Source organism: Lithobates pipiens, unplaced genomic scaffold (assembly GCF_037356315.1).
Source record: "Lithobates pipiens isolate NorthernLeopardFrog02 unplaced genomic scaffold, aLitPip1_a1.2 Scaffold_19, whole genome shotgun sequence".
Lineage (NCBI taxonomy): Eukaryota > Metazoa > Chordata > Amphibia > Anura > Ranidae > Lithobates > Lithobates pipiens.
In genome coordinates, this window is record NW_027507764.1 from 63,257,352 (window position 1) to 63,277,008 (window position 19,657).

Genomic DNA, 19,657 nt, shown 5'->3' on the forward strand with positions numbered 1-19,657 from the left:
ACTGTAGCTAGGATCACGAATAATGAAGCACAAGAGGGGTGAAGGGGTGTGCCCAGGCCAACTTAAAATTAGTATGGGATGCTGACATTTAACATTCCAATGCATATTGTATACATCAGAAAATAGTTTCTTGTTGTGGAAAATAAGTGAAGACCATAATTGTGTTTCCCCCACCATCAGTTCTTCTTTTAATTTCTCTGACATCTCTCTGTAATGGCACAGTTCCTCTTTGGTAGCTATTGCCTCTTCAGTAAGTGTCTGAAGCTGATGTTCCAGGTCAGTGATTGTAATTTCTCTGGACTTCTTTGTGCTTCCCTGCAAACAAGCAATAACAAAAAATGACTGGTAGCCAATGAACAATTATCAGGATCAGCAAAGAATGACAATAGAGTTAACCATACACCTTAATTGCTAGGAAAATTATGATGTTGATAAATTTAATCTTTAATTTAAAAAAAATAACTGAGTTTTAGTTCAAGCAGTTTTGCAATCTAGACATTAGCCGTGTTCTGCTCTAACTTTTTTCAGTGCAATTAAAGCAGTATAGGTTGATCAAGGACCACCCTTGCTATGATTGAAATGTGAAGGAGCAGCAACCAGCATCCTGGGTACTGTGCAGGGGTGTGAAACCCGATTGTCTTAAGGGCATATACTGCTCAGATTATGGCTGATTCCTGCTCAATCAGCTGAAACTGGTGGGCAGCCCTGTTTGCACCGCCCTTCACCCTCAACAAAAGTTGATTTTTCAAATCGACTTTTGCTGAAAAGGCTGGTCCAAATATTTTGCGCTAAACAGTGTTTTATCCAATCAGATATAGCACTCTTCAGTGCCAACAGACCAGTGGTCGTCAACCTTTCGGACCTCACAGACCAATAACATGTATTTTTTTAATGCCTGATGCACCCACTGCTCTGTCTCTCTGTCCCCTCCCCCTGAATCACACTACTGCCTTATACATACAATGCTCCGGCTCTGTGCCTCTCCCCCACCATACACAGACTCATCATTGGATCTTATCTCCTTATCCAGCCATGTGCTTGAGCTCCGTGTTCCCTTCCACAGTCTGTGATCAGCGTTGTCATTGGAAAGGCCTCTCCCTTTTCACCTCCTGCTCTTTACACGACTCCTGGTGCCTCCCCCTGAGTTCACAGGAGCCAGAACTACAGAGGAGGCATCGGGTATCACTGCAGTACAGTACTGACAACAAGCTTTGAGAACAACAATGAAAACATTGGGCGGTATACATCTGCCACAATATTGATTTGCGTCAGAATCCCTGGGGACCACCATTTTTTTCATGGACCATCAGTGGTCCACGTACCACTGATTGGAGACCCCTGTAATAGACAAAAGCTATTGTATTTGGTGAATTTCTGTAGTTCAGCCCAAGGAGCCAAGCATATGAAATTTGACATGTTTATGGCCAGCTTTAGAGCACAACCCATTTCTTTACAACTCTGAACCCTACTACATAAGAAAAAAAGGGTTAGGGAACATAAGGTTTTTAAAACAATAGAAAACCAAGTTAAACATAATGTGTTTTTTTTTTCTCTGTTTACACGCCTGCTTTAAATACGTCTGTTGATAGTTTGGTTCTGAAATATGATAAACAGAATAGAAATAAGGAATTATGCTACACCTTCATTAGACCAAGATCAGTAGACTAAATGATTACCTGTAAAAGAGCAACATCTCTAGTTTCAGTTGCTGCCCAAGTGATGCTTTGTTTCCCCTTTGGGCTCTTCAAGAGTTGCTGCAGTTCAACCACTTGTGTTTCCTTTTCGGAAGCTAGTTGGTTAGTGAAGATAGCCTGATCTCTTTCTACCTGAAGCTGTTCGTGGAGATCAGAGAGCTGTTTTTCTAGTTCTAGAAGTTGTAGGTTGAGAACAGCTGACTTCGATTCAGACTCTCCTTCTTGAGAAAGGATGGGACCATGGGTCTGCAATATTTTGGACTCTTCCATCACAGGCGAAGATCTGTCATCTGCATGCATATGTTTGGTGTGTAACTGAATGGCTTTGAGTTGGGCTTCGCTTACAAGAGCTGCGGCCACTTTTTCCCTGAGTGAGTCCTCCATGGCCAACATTATCTGATGATGCTCATCAGTTTTGACCTTAACTTGCTCCTTGAGTATTTCGACTTCTTCTAAATACAACAATATCTCCATGTCTTTTTCTTTAACGACCTTCTGGAGTTCCTCCAGCTGAGTCTCTAAGCTGTCTATTGTATTCTGCATGGTCTCTGTAAATAAAGACTGGTTTGCTAAGAGTTCTGTGTTCTGGTCTCTTAAAGCTTCAATCATCCAATCGCATTGGTCTTTGTTCTCCATAACAGCAGTCACATCTCCGTCGGACATTCTTTTACCACTGTCTAGAGCGTGTATCCTTTCCCGAGCACCATACAGTTGTCCAATTGGTTCCTCATACTCGCTCTCAGCTTTGGAATCTAATGTCCTAATAAATGTCATCTCACCACCATTCATTTGTTCTGTTGACTCTTTCTCTAGTTTTTTAGATTTGCTTTCTTGGACAGAGGTCCTCTGTTGTGCTGCTTCTAGTTGTTTCTGGAGGGAGTCTATGACACCACTTAAATGTTCAATCTCTTTAGTTTGCTGGTTGAGTATGTTTTGCTGATTCAAATACTGCAATAATTCTGAATCCTTCAGCTGTATAGCTCTCTTAAGTTCTTGTAACTGTGACTCCATATTGTGTATGGTGGCTTGTGAGGTCTCCTCCAGAGATGCAAGCAATGTTTGGTTTGCTAAAAGATCAGCCGTTTTCTCCCTCAATGCTTGTTCTAGATTGGTGACTTTATGTGCTGTAATAATTTCCCCCTCCTTAGGAGTGTTGCCATCTGGCATGTCTTCATTTTTCTCAGACAATCTAATTTTTGATATCTCCAATGACATAGCGGCCAATTCCATTTTCGTTTTCTCAAGCTCTGCCTTCGTTTGCATCAGCTCACTATTATCTAAACTTGCCTTACTTTGCAACAACAGTTCCTTTTCCTGTAAGGCTTCCCTAGACTTTTCTTCACCTTTCCCGACATACGGACTGGCATCTTCTGAATTATGCACGTTCATGCTAGCTAAATAGTTAAGTCTCTCAATTTCCTTTGTTTGTTGGTCTATTAGACCTTTTTGGTTTACATATTGCATCAATTCTAAGTCTTTCAGCTGTATAGTCTTCTGAAGTTCTTGTAAATTTGATTCCAGGCTATGGATGGTAGCTTGCGTGGTCTCATCCAGAGATACAAGCATGGCTTGGCTTTCTAGGAGCTCTGCTGTTTTTTCTCTAAGAGCTTGCTCTAGATCAGTCACTGCTGCTTCACCTTCTCTAGATGTGTTTCCATTAGCCAAATTAACTTTCGAAAGGTCTTCCGTCAAAACAGCCAGATCTGTCTTTGCTTTCTCAAGCTCTGCCTTTGTTTGCATAAGTTCTTCTCTCTCTAATTCAGTTTTCTGAGGCAATACCTTTTCACGGTGCGCAACTGCTTCTCTGGGGTGGACATCGGAACCACTCTGTGCCAGTTCCTGCTGAAGTGTTCTAATAATCTCATTCAGCTGGTCAACTTCTTTCTTCTGTTGGTCCTTTTTCTGAACATACTGCTGTAGTTCTAAATCCTTTTGTTCAACAACTTTTTGAAGTTCTTGCAACTGCAACTCCATCTTATGAATAGTAGCCTGAGTGGTTTCTTCCAAAGATACATTTAACGTTTGACTTTCTAAGAGTTCTGCTGCCTTTTCCTTCAATGCTTGTTCTAAATCAGCCACTGTAACTGCTGCTTTGTCCACCTCAATTTGTGTGGTGGAACTTTTAACAGTCGCATCACCTTGTTTTTGGGCCATCTGCAGTTTTAACAGTTCTTGTGTCAAGACGGCAAGTTCCATTTCTTTTTTCCCAAGTTCTGCCTTTGTTTGATCCAGTTCATCACTCTGTTTGTTTTCCAACATTTCTTTAGAATGTACTGAACCTGCTGTGGCATCCATCTTAAAATCAGAACGTGCCTCTGCCAAATCTTGCTCATGTTTTCTGATCTCTTCATTTAACTTTTCGATTATCTGTGCTTGATCATTAAGCAAATCTTTTTGCTGAACGTACTGCTTAAGTTCTAAATCCTTCTGTTTAACAACTTTTTGAAGTTCTTGCAACTGCAACTCCATGTTATGAATAGTAGCCCGCGTGGTTTCTTCCAAAGATACATTTATCTTTTGAATTTCTAAGAGTTCTGTTGCCTTTTCCTTCAATGCTTGTTCTAGATCAGGCACCATAAATGCTGCTTTGGCAACATCAACCTGTGTGGAGCGACTTTCAACGGTCACATCATCATGTTTTTGGGTCATCCGGAGATTTGTCAGTTCTTCCACCAAAACAGCAAGTTCAATTTCTCTTTTCTCAAGTTCTGCCTTTGCTTGATCCAGTTCATCACTCTCAAGGTTTTCCAGTCTTTCTTTAGTATTTACTAAACTTGTTGTGGCATCTAACTTTAGATCAGAACTTTCCTCCTTCTTAAGTTTTCCAATCTCTTCATTTAGCAGTTCAATTTTCTGTGCTTGATCATGAAGCAAATCTTTTTGATTTACATACTGCAACAACTCCAAATCTTTTAGTTTTATAACCTCCTTAAGTTCCTGAAGTTGTGACTCCATATTTATTTCAGCAGTTGGTGTGGTCTTCTCTGTATCTGCAGGTATGGACTGGCCCACTACTGCTTGCACTGTTTTTTTAGTTGCAGAATTTTCTGGATCGGCTAAATCAAGGTCTGAATGTCTAGTACCATCTTCCCTAGATCCATTTCCTTCAGCTTTGTCACTGTGTTTTTTAGACTTTCTTAAATGCTCAAGCTCTTCTTTCAAAAGAGTCAGCTCCTTCTTAGCATCCTCAACTTCTTTTGACAGAACTGCCTTTTCATCATCAGTTTCGATCTTCTGATGCAATGATGTTGCATTTGCATTAGGTATTTCATTATGGGTTGTTTGGCTCTCCCCATCCTTTGTTGTATTTTTACGTGCCTCTGAAATCTTTCCTTCTACCTCCATCAAATCCATCTGCAAGTTTTTGATGACCTCATTCAGTCTATGTACCTCCTGGTTTTCAAAGACCTGAGCATTGTTTGCTAGTTCTTGTAGCTGGGATTCCTTCTCTTGAACAGTTTTCTGAAGATCCTGCACCTGGCATTGCAGATGATAAATAGCATTTTGGGAAGTCTCTTGCACTGACTCAAACAATGCTTCAACTGCCAAATGCTGAGCAGTTTTTTCTCTCAAAGCTTCAGTCAAATTCTCAATACTAGCTGTAGAATTTATATCCTCTTTTGTTTTGACACCTGCCATTTCATTAAAAATAGTCCTTTCTGAAGATGTTCTCAGTTTTTCCAGTTCTTCCTTGACCTGTTTTAGCTCTGCTTTGGTTGCTTCCAATGCAGGGTTAATGAAAGTCTCATCTGTTCTATCTAAATGAGGACATGTTGATGTTTCTAGGCTTATAGAGCTGGTAAGGCCCTTGGAAATGTCTGTATCTTTTATTTTCTGATCTTTTTCTACCAGTTCTAGCCTTAGTCTTTCCACAGTCGCATTCAATACTTTGGTCTCCTCTTTGAGAGTGATAATTTGTTCATAATACTTTTTCAAATTCAGATCTTTGTGTTTAACGGTTTCCTGGAGCCCTTGCAAACTGGTTTCTGTGTCTGACACAAAACTTTGATCTACATGTGGGGACGTTGAAAACCGTTCCTCCTTTTCACATTCCTCATGGTCCAACACTGTGTTGTCCACATTCAAATTAGCATGTTCAGCCAGTGGTGGTAGATATGAAGGCTGGTATGTGCTGCTGCCAGTTATCTCAGCCATGCTAGTGAAGCTCACAGTTACTTTTGGCTCTATAAGAGATAATTCCTCTTGAAGCTTCTCTATAACTTCATTTAGTTTTTCTATCTCTTCCTCGCTGTTCTTTTTCAGACGCTCCTGGTCGCTTTTCAAGCACTTAATTTGACTCTTGTATTGTTTCATTTTTTCATTCTTTTCTTCAATCTCCTGTGAAGTAAAAAAAAAAATATTGGTCAGTTTGATTATAAAAACACAAAAAAAACCCAAAGGAAAGTAATCGCTTTTTTGAAAGTCAAGTGTACAATTTTAATGCATTTGCTTATCTGACTGACATTTCTCTAGAGAAGACCTGGGAAAATAGTGGCCCACGGGCCACATTCAGTTCTTTGCCTCTCACACAATGCCTCCATAGGGAGGCACGGCTCTGCTGCAGCTCTGCAACTGACCGGTTCTTCAGCGGTGTACTATAGACAGGGGAACATCCAACTTTCATCCTTCTGTGTGGCAATCTTGCTGAGACTGTCAGCGCTCAGATCGCAGTGTTTCTCCCCCCAGGGCAAAAGTGATGAAGTCTGCCACAGGTGTTAGTCATCTACTTTATCCTCCTCCCCCTGCTACAGCAGGCATCCAACACAACTTGCAGCTGCACATTAGAGCTGGCCATGAGTAATTTTTATTTTTTTCGACCAGCAGGTTGATCCAAAAAAAATAAAAAAAAAATAAAAAAAAAAGGAGATCAGAATTCCCCGATCCACATATTTATGGTTGATGGGGGAATCCTCCCCGCTGAGCTATTGTAGTATGACAGCTGGGAGAGACTTCCCCGCCATCAGAACACAAGCCCTCTAAAGAGACACTCTAAGGGCCCTGGACCAACTCGTTAAAATGGATGCTGGCCTTCTATAGACAGCCTCTGCCAGTATTACAGTAAACAGTATTCTATCCCAGCCCTTTGGTATTAAGAACAGGACAAGGCAGGGCTGTCCCATCACCTTTACTATTTATATTGATTATAGAGACGTATAGATTAAGAGACATTGCTTTGTAATATTAGAGGGAAACCAAATGTTCATAGTTTCAGGGTAGGTGATCTTGAACATAAATTGTCTGCCTATGCAGAAAATATACTGTTCTATATTTCAGTGCCATTGATAACTTTACCTACCTTGATGGTAGACCTAAAGGAATTCAGTGCCTTGTCAAATTTTAAAATGATTTTTTTTTTTAAACTGAAATTATGCCACTGGAACTACCTTTAGAAATAGTCAATTCTCTTAAACAATCATTCTCATTTGAATGGAATATGAAGGCTATTAAAGCGGTTCTGCACCTAAAAAAAAAATATTAAAAGCCAGCAGCTACTAATATTGCAGACTTTTAATAAAATCACACTTACCTGTCCCAGGGCCCAGCGATGTCGGCGGCAGATGACGAGCGATCTCTCGTCTCGCTGCAGCCCCCGCCGCCATCCTCTGTCAGGGAATCGAGAAGTAAAGCATTGCGGCTTCACTGCCCGGTTCCCTACTGCGCATGCGCGAGTCGCAGTCTGCCCGGAAGTGGGTGCAGATACCTGGATTATCCAGGTAACTGCACCCCCTCCCCCCCTGAAAGGTGCCGATTGTGGCACCGGAGGGGGGAGGGATCAGATTAGCGGAACTTCCCCTTTAGGGTGAAGAACCGCTTTAAATATTTGGGCATATACCTGTTTAACAGCAGGTTTAACAAAATTACATTCCGAAAATTATGTTCCCTTACTTGATAAAAAGATCTGGAAGGTTGGGATGAAGCCGCTTTTACGTGGCTGGACACAACTAATATAAAAATGAATGTGCTATTAAAGGTTTTATTTCTCTTACAGATGGTGCCTATTGTACTTCCAAAGATTTTTTTTTCTCCCTTTTTCAGCAGGTTTTTACAACTTTTGTGTGCAGGAAAGCTAAACCCAGATTAGCATATCAAATCCTCATGAAGAGTAAATCAGAGGGTGGATTAGGACTTCCAAATGTAAAAAATTATTATAGAACAGTGGCGCTGACTAGAATATTTACCTGGAAACATCATGAAAATCACAAAATATGGGTCAGGCTTGAAGAAAGAGTATGAAAGACTTTAAGATAGCCCATGCCTCATGGGTTCCAAGGACATACTGAGGCCTGTTGAATACTACCTCACATCTCACTATGCAAACCTTGAAGTTCTAGTATATTATAGACAAACAGGGAACAGTATTTCCATCTGTATCTCTTCCTACCGTTGGGGGACTTTATGGTTCCCTCTGGGTGAATCTCTTACATTCTTCAAGACATGGGCAGTGGATGGGGATACTAGCCATCTTTTTTCTTAAATTGAATTTGTTTTAAGTTCAAACAGAGCCTTTTCTTAAGTGTAACTTCAGCCGATGCAGGGATGTGAGATGTTCTGGGAACTTTTGGGCATGCAGTCATGTTACCTAGGGCTCTTCTGGCCATGCAGTACTGCAGTGTGGGATGTGCCTGGCTCTGCAAGATGGCTGCTTGGTGGCATCCAGGACCAGCGTGGAGCACAATCGGCCGACATTGAAGTCCGTTCGTAAGTAGGAGTCGCTCGTAACTCGAGGCCTGCCCGTACAGGTTTTATCCCAAGCTCTCCCTTTTTTTCCTTATCCTTTCTGTTGTCCAATGGCGATGTAATTACACAATTAAGCTGTAGATATCTATACAAGTAATGCGGGGAGGAATTGGAGTAGGAGTGTTCTGTGTGGGGGGAAATAGAATGGTCTTATAGGGCAGTATGTATGGGTTTGTGCTCTTCTTCAAGCCCATTGGTCATTGGCTTGAAGAAGGAACCAATCAGTAGTTCCGAAACGCGTCCCATTTTGATGACATATTTCCTGTTTGCAGTCCATGCTGGTTGTCATCCCCTCCCGCTGACGCCTTTTCCGGGATTCATGCTCCACGCTCACTCAGACGGCTCGATTGCTTCACCAGTGTTCCCAGAGCCTGGAGTGTTCACCTGCTGGTTATCCTGGGACCTTCTGCTGCAGCATATCTTTACCCCTGGAAAGCTATGATGATACACTGGGACCTCCTGATGCCGGATCACCTGCTTCATACATTCATGTTATCCTTGATTCCGTAAGTGTTTTTAATCTTGTTTAGGGATATTAAAATTTTTAATTCTGCACTTAGAGGCGCCTTTTTTCTTTCATCTGAAATCTGAAATAATGATTACATATTAAAAAAAAAAAAAAAAGAATACACTAAGTGGGGAAAATCCAACAGGCTGGATGTATAGAAGCCAATCAGTAGAGCGACTTCTGCACAATCAGCCTGCCCATATACACGGATTGAAATTCAACTGGTCACTGCTGAACCAGTCAATTTTCGATCCATGTATGGCCAGCTTAAGGCAGAATTAAGTTCAGTCTATATTGGTTTGGCCCTCCACAAGAGTCAGAGATTCTCATGTGGCCCCTTGGGAAAATAAATTGCTCAACCCTGCTTTAGAGGAATAAAGTGGGTTTGATAACGTGACCTATACGAGAAGCAACCAAAGGTTCTAACCCATCTTGGGCTGTTTCCACACCACCTTTTGCATTGCATCCTTTATTAACTTAACATGAAAGGTTGGTCTACTTTTTAGTGATGAGCTGGGTGTTTTAGGCTCTGAACCCATGGGTGCAAGCCCACCAGGACACGTCAAGTTGGAAGGCAATATCAGCAACTCTTTCAATGCTGAAAGGTCAAACTCTTATATTGTAGTTGCCCACAGACTAAGACTAAAGAGGGGGGAAAACTATTAAAACATACTCTATATTAGCATAAAACCGTTGTGATTGACAACAAAAAAACTAAAAAGTTTTCTCTTTATATGCCCCATGATGGGGTGGCCATCAATTGGCTATAACAGTCTCCACTCTTCTGAGACAGTGTCTGTAGGACTTTGTAACCATTCAGCCAAAAGAGCATCTACTGATGTTGGGTATGAAGACCTGGTTCACAATCAGCATTCCAAACCATCTGAATGGTGTTCAGTAGGGTAGAGATCAGAGGTCTGTGAAATCCATTTGAATTCCTCCACAACAAGCCAAGTGAATAGGGAACAGGTTTTGTGCAGTCATGCTGGAACAGAAAAGGGCCATCTTCAAATTATCACAGGGTTGAAAGTGAATGATTGTTTAATATGTCGTTGTATGGTGTAGCATTACCAGTACCCTTCATTGGAACCCCCTAATCTTAATAAATGTAGAGGCTGTCCACATACTTTTGGCCAAATAGTGTACCCTGACAGAGGCTGGAAAGGTCTGGTATTTTCACCTACATTTCAATACCTTTTAGGCAACAATATTCCTGACAAATGCCCAGTAGCATTACCTTGTTGTCAGTTGCAGCTTCAAGTTGCACTTGCAGCTTTCCGATCTGCTCACTGAGAAGCAAGATTTCTTGGTCTTTAGAGAGTAACAGATCATCCATTTTTCCTTGTCTAACAGGAATTCCAGTAGTTGATGAAGTCTCATCAGATGGTGTCATTTCAAGTTCATCCTTAAGACAGAAAACAAAATAGATTTCTGAAAAGCTTTCCAGTGTAGAGATTAGAAAACATTTGGTTGATAATGATGTATAAAACAAAAGGCAGAGCTCAGGTCTAATGTAAAATTAGTTTAATCATAGTGTAACTACAGCCAAAACCTTTACTTTTGCATACAGTGGGGAAGAATTAGAACCTCTGGCTTTTTTAGTTGTCCGATTACCCATTGGGGAGATTTTCCTGCACTTCCTGGGATAAGAGATACAACAGGAAGTGCAAATCTCTATAAAATGAGGAAAAACCTCAGCTCTGACAGGCACCTGAACAGAGAGATATCACCTCTACTCCTGTTCCAGTGCTGGCCATTAAAAACAAAATTTTCCTTAGGACAAATAGTGAGCATAAATCTCCTCTATGCCACAGACAATAAACACAAACGTTCTAACTCTCACACACAGTATACTAAACTAGAGAAAAACAAATTTAGCTGGAACTATACTCTGAATTCCTGAATGTTAGGACTGCGAGTGGAACTCACTTTTAAAACTTTATTTTCTTGTTCCAGTTCTTGCAGACGGGTGGCAGACTCCTTCCTCTGGATCTCCAGCTGCATGTGCAGCTGCTGCACCTCTTCATTTTTATTCTCCAGCTCTTCTCTGAACTGCTCCAATTGTTCCACCAGGTTGGTGACCTGTGAGACAAAGAAAAGAGATCATTCAAAGCAGTGAAATCAGATAAAAATAAAACCATGGGGGTTACTTTGGTTAAAGATGACAGTGGAGTGCCCACCAAATGCCCAAAAAAAAGTTAAAATATTTTTAAAAGTGACCTGGTCACCACAGGGTCACTTGTACACAAAGACACCTCTAGATCAAATATATTTACCTCTTCAAACTTTGGCAACCTGCAGCTCCCTAGCGATTGCAGGTATTCCATGCTTCCAGGAGTGTAAATACCTACTCATACAGCCACTATAGGACTAATGAGTTTTGGAGGGAGAAACCATGGCGTGCAAAGGGAATTGGGTATTTGAATTGTGAAATACCTGCAGTGGTCAGGAAGCAGCAAAGCAGTGGGGTTTACAGGCCACATCTGTGATGGGGTGTGAAAGATGCCGTGAAAGAAACAATGTCTAGAAGACAGACTTGCACAGCCCAAACCATCTACAGACATTCGAAAGAAATTTCCTTTTCGATGATCCAGAGCTGGCCAAAGGACAGGAGAACAAGGGCCTTGTTAAGGTGAAAGGCAAATATTACCTTGAACAAACAAGGAAGTCTTGTCCTTATGCAAAACCAAACAGGGTTATTTGCAATATAAGTCTGTCAAATCAGATAATTGCCTTGCAGAGGTGGTGGCTACAAGGAAAGCAACCTTATGTGTGAGAATAGAGAGAGGAATGTCTCTGATGGGTTCAAACTGTGGCACATTAGTTTCAGATCCCATTCAACAACAAGAGACTTGATAGCGGGAAAACCCTCATAAAGGTCCTAATCAAAAAGTGGAGGCCAGTAGTCTCTGAAACAGAACCGAAAGAGCAGAGACTTGAACTTTGATGGTACTGGAGAGCCAAAGCTGGTCCAGATACAACTGCAATCCTAGGGTGAAAGCACCTAAACTCATCTCAAGTGAAGTAAGCTTTCCATGTCTGATGATAGAACTTGTGGGAAGCAGACTTCCCATTTTGGGCATCGTAGGAATGACAGACCCAGTGATGCCCCGATCCCTTAGCACTCGGGCTTCAACAACCATGCCATTAAAGCCTGTAACCAAGACGCAGGATGGCAAACCGCCCCTTGTCAGTAGATCCAGCTGGTGTGGCAAGGTTACAGTGCTTCTGCAAGAAGTCTTACCAGGTTGGTGCACCAAATCTCCCTGGGCTAGTTCATAGCACTGAGGATCATCGGAATACCCTCCATCTCAAACCAACAGAGCAGGTGAGGAAGAAGTTTCTGGGGAGGAAAGGCAAAGATCAGTGTGTACTGTTTCCCTCATCAGTGGATCCCTACACCTGGAAACAAACCTTCCCAGCTTGCTGTTGAACCTGGAGAACTACATGCACAACTCTGTGTACTGATTACGAAGGTGCGAGGGAGGAGAGGTAACACAACATGTTTTTTGTGCAATAACAAACCTTCCTTACTCCTAAAGTTCACTTTAAGGGATTTCGCCCAGTCAGACATGGTCTTACAAAGTAAGATCACAGCAGATTTGAATGCAAGGTGGGAAATGCTAATGAGGGTTCTAGAAAGGGCTTCCATTTATCATTTGGGTCCTTAAAAGCAGGTCAATAGAAATTGCACTTCACCATATGAAGGCAAGATATGGCTGGATGCATGGAGGGAATAAAGGACGTTTATTAGCAAATCTGTACCAGATACAAAGCCAGCAAACAACCTACAAGAGTAAGTCCAATTTTGATATGGAAAGCATTGCAAATGTGGGTGCAAAGGGAAAGACTCCGCTGCCTTGGGGGCACTGTATGACCGAAGCATGGGAACAGCACTGGATGAAGCAACAAGTTTATCCTCTAGCTTCAGGATGGAATGCTCTGCATCAATAAGGCAGAAACAGTCTTCGTTACCTTGAGAGTAATAGCAGTAGACTGAGTCAAAGTCTCTGTGGCTGATGACCCAGAAGCCATCAAAGTTGTGGGTGAAATAGAGACAGAATCTGCTGGAGAGGGTACAGATTTGTGGCCTCTGCAATTAACTGGGTAATTTGAGTCATAAATTTCTGCATGACTGTAGTAAAAAGCTTAGCTGCAAGGACAGAGGAGCAAACTACACTCAGGAGAGAGTTTCTAACAGAAATCCTCAGAGACAGAGGAAGTGTACAGGTAATGCTAGTAGTTCTGAAACTTGAAGGTGCTCTGAGGCCAAATTAACCAGAATGGAGTCTGGAAAGCACCCTATGAGGAACGGTCACAAATATAACATCCATTCTATCCCCGTAATGTCCAGTCCAGTGGGGTCCAAATGTGGCATGTTCCAAAAGGCAGGTTGAGGAAAACCCAGACGGCTAATTATGGATTACAGTGGAAATCGCCAGAAGAGGTATAGACAAGACTTTTGTATATACTCTTGTATAGACAAGAAAAAAATAGATTTTTTTCTACTCACCATAAAATTCCTTTCTCTGAGCTCATTGACAGATGCAGCACTTCCATTCTTGAATTATATCACCGCCTTCAGGAGAAGGTCTAGGCAGAAAAAAAAAAAAAAGAACAAGCACAGCACCGCAGCTGCGTCCAAATGGAGAGGCATAACCTGATCGCATGCAACTTCAGAACATTAATCGATAGACGAGACTCTTCTGACGTCCAGTGGCACTGGGCTGATCGAAGGCCCAGAACCGGCCCAGCCGGTCAGGTTGGCATCTGTCGTGATCACCGTCCAATGGAGAGGGAGGAACGACTTCCCGGTCCGTAGGGCCAGAGACCGTAGCCACCAAAAAAGCGAGGCTCTGGTCAGGCGGCCCATGAGGATCTGACAATCCAGAGATGCCGGAGATTTGTCCCATTTGGATAAGATCTCCTTCTGCAAGACCCAAATGTGAAACTGGGCATATGGGACCACCTCGATGGTGGATACCACGAGCCCCAGAACCTGCCTGCAAAAACGTAGACACGACCACTTGCGGGACAGCAGCAATCGCACCACGGGGTGAAGGGTCTAAAGTTTGATCGGCGGAAGAACCCTCACCCGCGCAGAGTCCAGAATCAACCCCACATATTCCAGGCGTTGGGTCGGGAGCAACACGGACTTCTGGAGGTTCAACATCCAGCCAAACTCTTATAAAGCTTGCATGGTGATCGCCACATTGTCTCTCAGTTCTGAAGCTGTTGCGCTCAGAGGAGGAGATCGTCCAGGTAGCCTACAACTGCGATCCCCTGCTGTCTCAGCAACATCAGAACTGGTGCCAGCACCCAGGGAGATGAGGCCAGGCCAAAGGGAAGTGCCACAAAGCGATAGTGTGCATCCCGACTGCAAAGCGCAGGAAACACTGGTGCCTGACACAGATGGGGACATGCAAGTATGCCTCCTTGATGTCCAGGTTGGCCAGGAAAATTACCCTGATGAAGTGAGGCCACCACTGTACGGACTCCATCCTGAACCCTTCCTACCTTCACAAAACAATTGAGGGCCTTGAGATCCAGGATCAGACAGACCCCTTCCTTCTTTGGGACTATGAAAATATTGGAGTAGAAACCCCAAAACTGGTACAGGAACTATCACCCCCTGAAGAAGAAAGTCCTGCACCGCCTCAAACAAAGCCTGCCGACGATACGGTTGAAGATGAAGATTGGAAAAAACCTGTCTGGTGGACAGGAAAGAAACTATTTTGTAGCCGGACAAAATTAGTTTGCGGACCCACTGGTCAGAATGAAGGGAAGCGCACCGGTCCGCAAACCACCGGAGGCGACCCCCCACCTGCAAGTCGGGCAGGGGTATACCTTCATGCGGAAGGGGGCTTTTCCGCAGGGTTGTTGGGCTTGCAATGCCAAGGACGCTTTGGTCCACCTGCAGGAGCCTTGGTGGGCTGGCAACCCTTGCCTGCAGAACTGGGTGGATGAAAAAATGTTTGTGAGCGGAAAAAGAGGGGCCCTGCCTCCGACAGGGCTCCTTGACCTTTTTGGACTGCAGGAGAAAGGATGCTCTTACCTCCAGTAATAGCCTTTATAATGTCATCCAAAGTGGCTCCAAATAGCCGCCCACCCTAGAAAGGCAAATCCGCCAAAGCCTTCTTAGACATTTGGTCTGCCGACCAGCACTTAAACCAAAGCAACCGGCGAAGAACCACGGGCGACGTGGAGATTTTAGAAAGTAACAGGGCCGTGTCCAAGGCAGCATCACAAACATACTTGAGCCCTTGCACACAGACCAGAGAAACTTGCTCATTACCCAACTTACGGTGTAATAGTTTAGCCCACTCAGTAAGCGTCTGCAACATTAGAGCCGTGGCTAATACTGGACGAAGGGCCGAACCTGCCATCGTAAACAAAACATCGTAAATCAAAATAAGACAGGTAAGGAAACACCTTAGCGGTGTGGACCGTCTTATGAGACCGACACCTCTTCAGACGCCCCCTCCCCCCCCTGGGTCCTCAATTTTTAAGGTATTTTGCACCACCGAAATGAGGGTGCTCACTAGCGATTTTTCATGCGCAGGGACGGACGCAGAGGATTCCTCAGGGGTCGCACTATCTGAGCCCTCCGGGCAGGGGTCACCCTCTACTGCAGAGCCTGACTCCTGATCAGAGTCCTCCCCAGAAGATGGAGGGGGTAGGGGACGTTTTTTACCCACCTTAAGTCCGCACGCCATTTCAGCCCGGGAGATGAAGGATTCCAGGACCGCTGACAAAGCGTCCAGGGTAACAGCAGACCCAAAGGGACCAGCTGCCATCATGGGGGTGTCTGGGGGAGGGGCACCTGCTTCAGACGCCATGGAAGTCCCACGCTCGACCGGACACCACCAGGGCTTGAACGCCCATGAAGGAGAAAGAGAAAGAGAAGGGAAACCACCCCCTAGCTGCCACAGACTGGGGGACCCCAGAAGGACTTCCCACCCCGACCCAAACCCCAGAAGAACAGTGCTGTGTGCTGTCCGTCCTCCGGCAGATGGGATAAGCCACAAGAGATCCGCTCTCGTGCCAGGCTCCAGGTGTAACGTCCAGCGCTAGAGGGCCAGCGGAAGTCTCCCCATGAGGCTACAAGAAAATGGCCAGGGGCCACACTTCCGCAGACAGGGCCCGAAGCCAGGAATGCCCAAAGACTAAGGCAAAATGGCTGCTGCGGCTACGATAAAATCGCTGCCGCACACGGCCCCAAGCAAATGGTGGCTGCTACACGTGGAGGAGGATGTCAGCCACACACCCTGCACCTGGAGAGCACAGAGACTGCCCTGAGGGAACTCCACAAAGGTCAGGTAGGGGCCAAAACATCCACCTAGTGCAGTGATGGCGAACCTTGGCACCCCAGATGTTTTGGAACTACATTTCCCACGATTCTCATGCACTCCGCAGTGTAGTTGAGCATCATGGGAAATGTAGTTCCAAAACATCTGGGGTGTCAAGGTCCGCCATCACAAACCTAGTGGCACCCAGCAACCTGCTGCGACGGCTGCCAGGCAACGCAACAGGGGGGCAGGGGGAGGGAGAGGAGGAGATTCCCCAGAACCAACCCAGCTGCTCAAAACAGTGTCTGAACCGGGCTGGTGGAGTATGTACTAATCCCATCCAGCAGGTATTACAGGTCACACTCCCAAGGCAGATCTAACCCGCCAGCCGCCCTGGTCCAGGATGGGGCTCAGGGCTGCATGCACTCGGTGGCCAGGCTGGGGAGACTACCAAGATCTATGATATCCAGTCTGTCACCCAGCCCATCAGTTGATTGCAGATGAAGATCAGAACAAAATAAAAACCAAAAACCAAAAGGAACCACAGGTCCCAGCAGGGAGCCAGGTCCTTCTCGTAGACTAGACAGAAAAAAAACTGAGCTGCCTGTAGCAGAGTGGGGGGGGGGGGGGGGGTACTACCAGTAAGGACTGCCCCTAGACAGTGCTGTGTTTGTTCTTTTTTTCTGCCTAGTCCTACTCCTGAAGGTGGTGATATAACCCTAAGGTCAAGAATGGAAATGCTGTGTCCGTCAATGAACGAAAGAGAAAAGTAGTTAAAAATTTGCTATAAGAAAACGCAGGCTAGTTCTTATAACAGCAGAGCTGAAGAAACAACAACCATCCTCCCAGAACAACAGGAAAAAGCTGAGGCATGCTGGTAGAGGGAGGTGTTATACCCCCGGCTGGATCAACAGATTGTTTTGTTTGCTGCTGTCCGATCCTCCTATGGACGACAGTATAACCTAAGGTTCATGGATTCCTGTGTCCCTCATTGGATAAGAAAAAAAAAGTTACACATGCATCCCACTTCCTTTTTTTTCCAATTGATTTTTTATGCTTACACTCACACACTGCCTTACAAAACAGAAGTTGTGTTGCTACCCTGCTGTGCACACTCTTGCTGTTTGATTTCAGGTTGCAGCTGCAGAATTCAAATGTAATCATTTCATAGGACTAAGAAGGAGTTGAATTTGAGGATGTGTGAGAGATGTCATCTGAAGTGACATGTTTACAAAGCTCTCCCCACCCTTGGCTCCAGCCAGCGCACACTGAATTTAGAAAGCAGTTATGACCACAACAAAAAAGCTATCCCCGCCAAGAGGAGGCAGTGCTTATTGCTAGTGGCTATAGCTAGCATTGCTATATTGTTGGCGATAATCATAAGTAAAATCTGGCAGGCTGGTTGCAGTCAAGTTGGTAGATCGATCACCTTAGCACATTCAGCCGGCCCATACATGGTTTGAATCTCAGTTGGTTCAGCAGGAGTCTATGGCCTAAGGTACAGATACTTCCTTTGATATAATTAATGAGAGTGTCTTAATGGTCATTGAAGTGCTCTCACTAGATAGGAGAATGGCAGTGTTGGGCTGGATTTTTAAGGAAACCACATCAGGGAGGTGCAGACTACAGTTTTCTGGCTAATAAAGCTAACAACAGGCACACTATGGTAATTGCTCTAAGACAGGCCTTTCGCTTTCACTGAAAGTTTCAAATGGTTTGCTTTGCTGCATTGGGTCATATGCCCTGCATTCTTTCATAAATATATCACTAGTTATGTATGTAGGTCAGTTTATGTTTTGCAATTAGGGAGCCGTGGAAAATAATTAACAGCTCTGCTGAGGTGTAGATCGGAAAGCGATGTCTGGGTCATGGGAAATGTCAGTGAATGAATTTGGTAACGTCATCATTTTGTTCTTTCAGACTGCAGAATAACAAACTCACCTCCTTCTCTTTCCTGTCTATGGCCTCTCTCTCCACCTGGAGCTGAGCCTCAAGAGGCATTTCTCCTTTGGCCCCAACAAGAGATGGTCTTCTGTCCTCCACCTAGACAATCATATTTAGGACAATGATTAATGCACAGATACGGAAAGTGCATGGAGATGAATAGCGGGTGAACTGATAAAAATTGTATACAATGGTATTACTGAAGTACTTGGCCCTCAAATAACGTTAAGTGCTTGAACAACTAGGTGGCCAAGTGAGTTTCCAACATCCAATGTGGCAGCTAAGCATCTGCAAATGTCAAAATGGGCATGGATCATATCAGCTGTCCACATTAATGTTGTTCAATTATTATTTAAGGTATTTGTATAGAGCCGTCAATTTACGCAGTGCTTTACATATACATTGTACATTCACATTGGTCCCTACTCTCAAGGAGCTTACAATATAAGGTCCCTAACTCACATTCATATATTAGGGCCAATTTAGACAGAAGCCAATTAACCTACCAGCATGTCTTTGGTGTGTGGGAGCAAACATATATGAGTATTTCTACATTAGAGCTGAATGCAAATACGTATTTTCTGTTATCTTGTGGAGAAAATAAATAGCATATTACCTCATTAACACAACAAGGTGAATACATTTTGGCTGATGTGTAACGACTGCATTCACCAGGCACAACATTTAGGCCCCTTTCACACGGAGCCTCCGTTGGATAGAATCCCCTTAGGGGATCGTTCCGCTGATTACCGCTGAGCAGGCGGATGACAGCTCCGTCTCATCTCACTGTGCAGAGCGGAGGCTGACACAGTCCCTTCTCTCCTATATGGGGAGATTGGGTGAAAATGGACCGCCTGCCCATTTTCTTCTGATCTGATCGACAGATGGAAAATAGGACCACCATCCACCTGGATTTTGTGTACAGGATCGGATAGAGGCGGACCGTCAGCGGACAGGTTTCCGCTGACATCCGTCGCTCCATAGGGGTGAATGGAGGGTCCGATCAGGTCTGCCTGAAAAACTGACAGGCGTACCTGATCAGACAGCCCATGTGAAAGGGCCCTTAAAGCTGAACTCAGGGATCACAATGTTCTTCAACTCCAACCCCTCCCTCCCCATGTACAGCTACAACTCCAAACAAATTTTCATTATAAAATATCTTTTCCATTCTCATCACATGCCATATGTTCAGTTTGCGATTATGGAAGATGTAATTAAAGCCTTAGCCGGATAAGAACGTTCTAGTGCCATACTTGGTCTAAACTGGAGCAAACACCAGTAGCTCCTTTTTACATAAAGCTGAACTCCAGGCAGATATAAAAGACCTAATCCATCACAGCTTTGTATTTATTAATACATCATTAACTGTGTGGTTGCAGGAAAGAAAATCTATGGCCGATGGTGTGCCAAACCAGCCAACTTGGCAAAATCTCAAAACCACATCACTTCCAGTGACTCTCCAGCAGCAGTAATTGCAGATTTCA

General features: G+C 44.1%; 1 protein-coding gene across 8 annotated transcripts in view; it reads right to left on the minus strand.

The window, feature by feature from the left end:
• AKAP9 (A-kinase anchoring protein 9) overlaps positions 1-19,657 on the minus strand; it is a 354,940-nt gene that overhangs the window by 53,910 nt on the left and 281,373 nt on the right. For all 8 annotated transcript variants that reach the window (XM_077490822.1, XM_077490820.1, XM_077490821.1 and 5 more), the window contains 5 exons: positions 18,171-18,272; positions 10,870-11,022; positions 10,178-10,345; positions 1,677-6,032; positions 175-315 (listed from right to left, as the gene is read on the minus strand). In XM_077490822.1, coding sequence (XP_077346948.1) covers positions 175-315; positions 1,677-6,032; positions 10,178-10,345; positions 10,870-11,022; positions 18,171-18,272 — 4,920 coding nt within the window. The remainder of the gene's footprint in view (positions 1-174; positions 316-1,676; positions 6,033-10,177; positions 10,346-10,869; positions 11,023-18,170; positions 18,273-19,657) is intronic.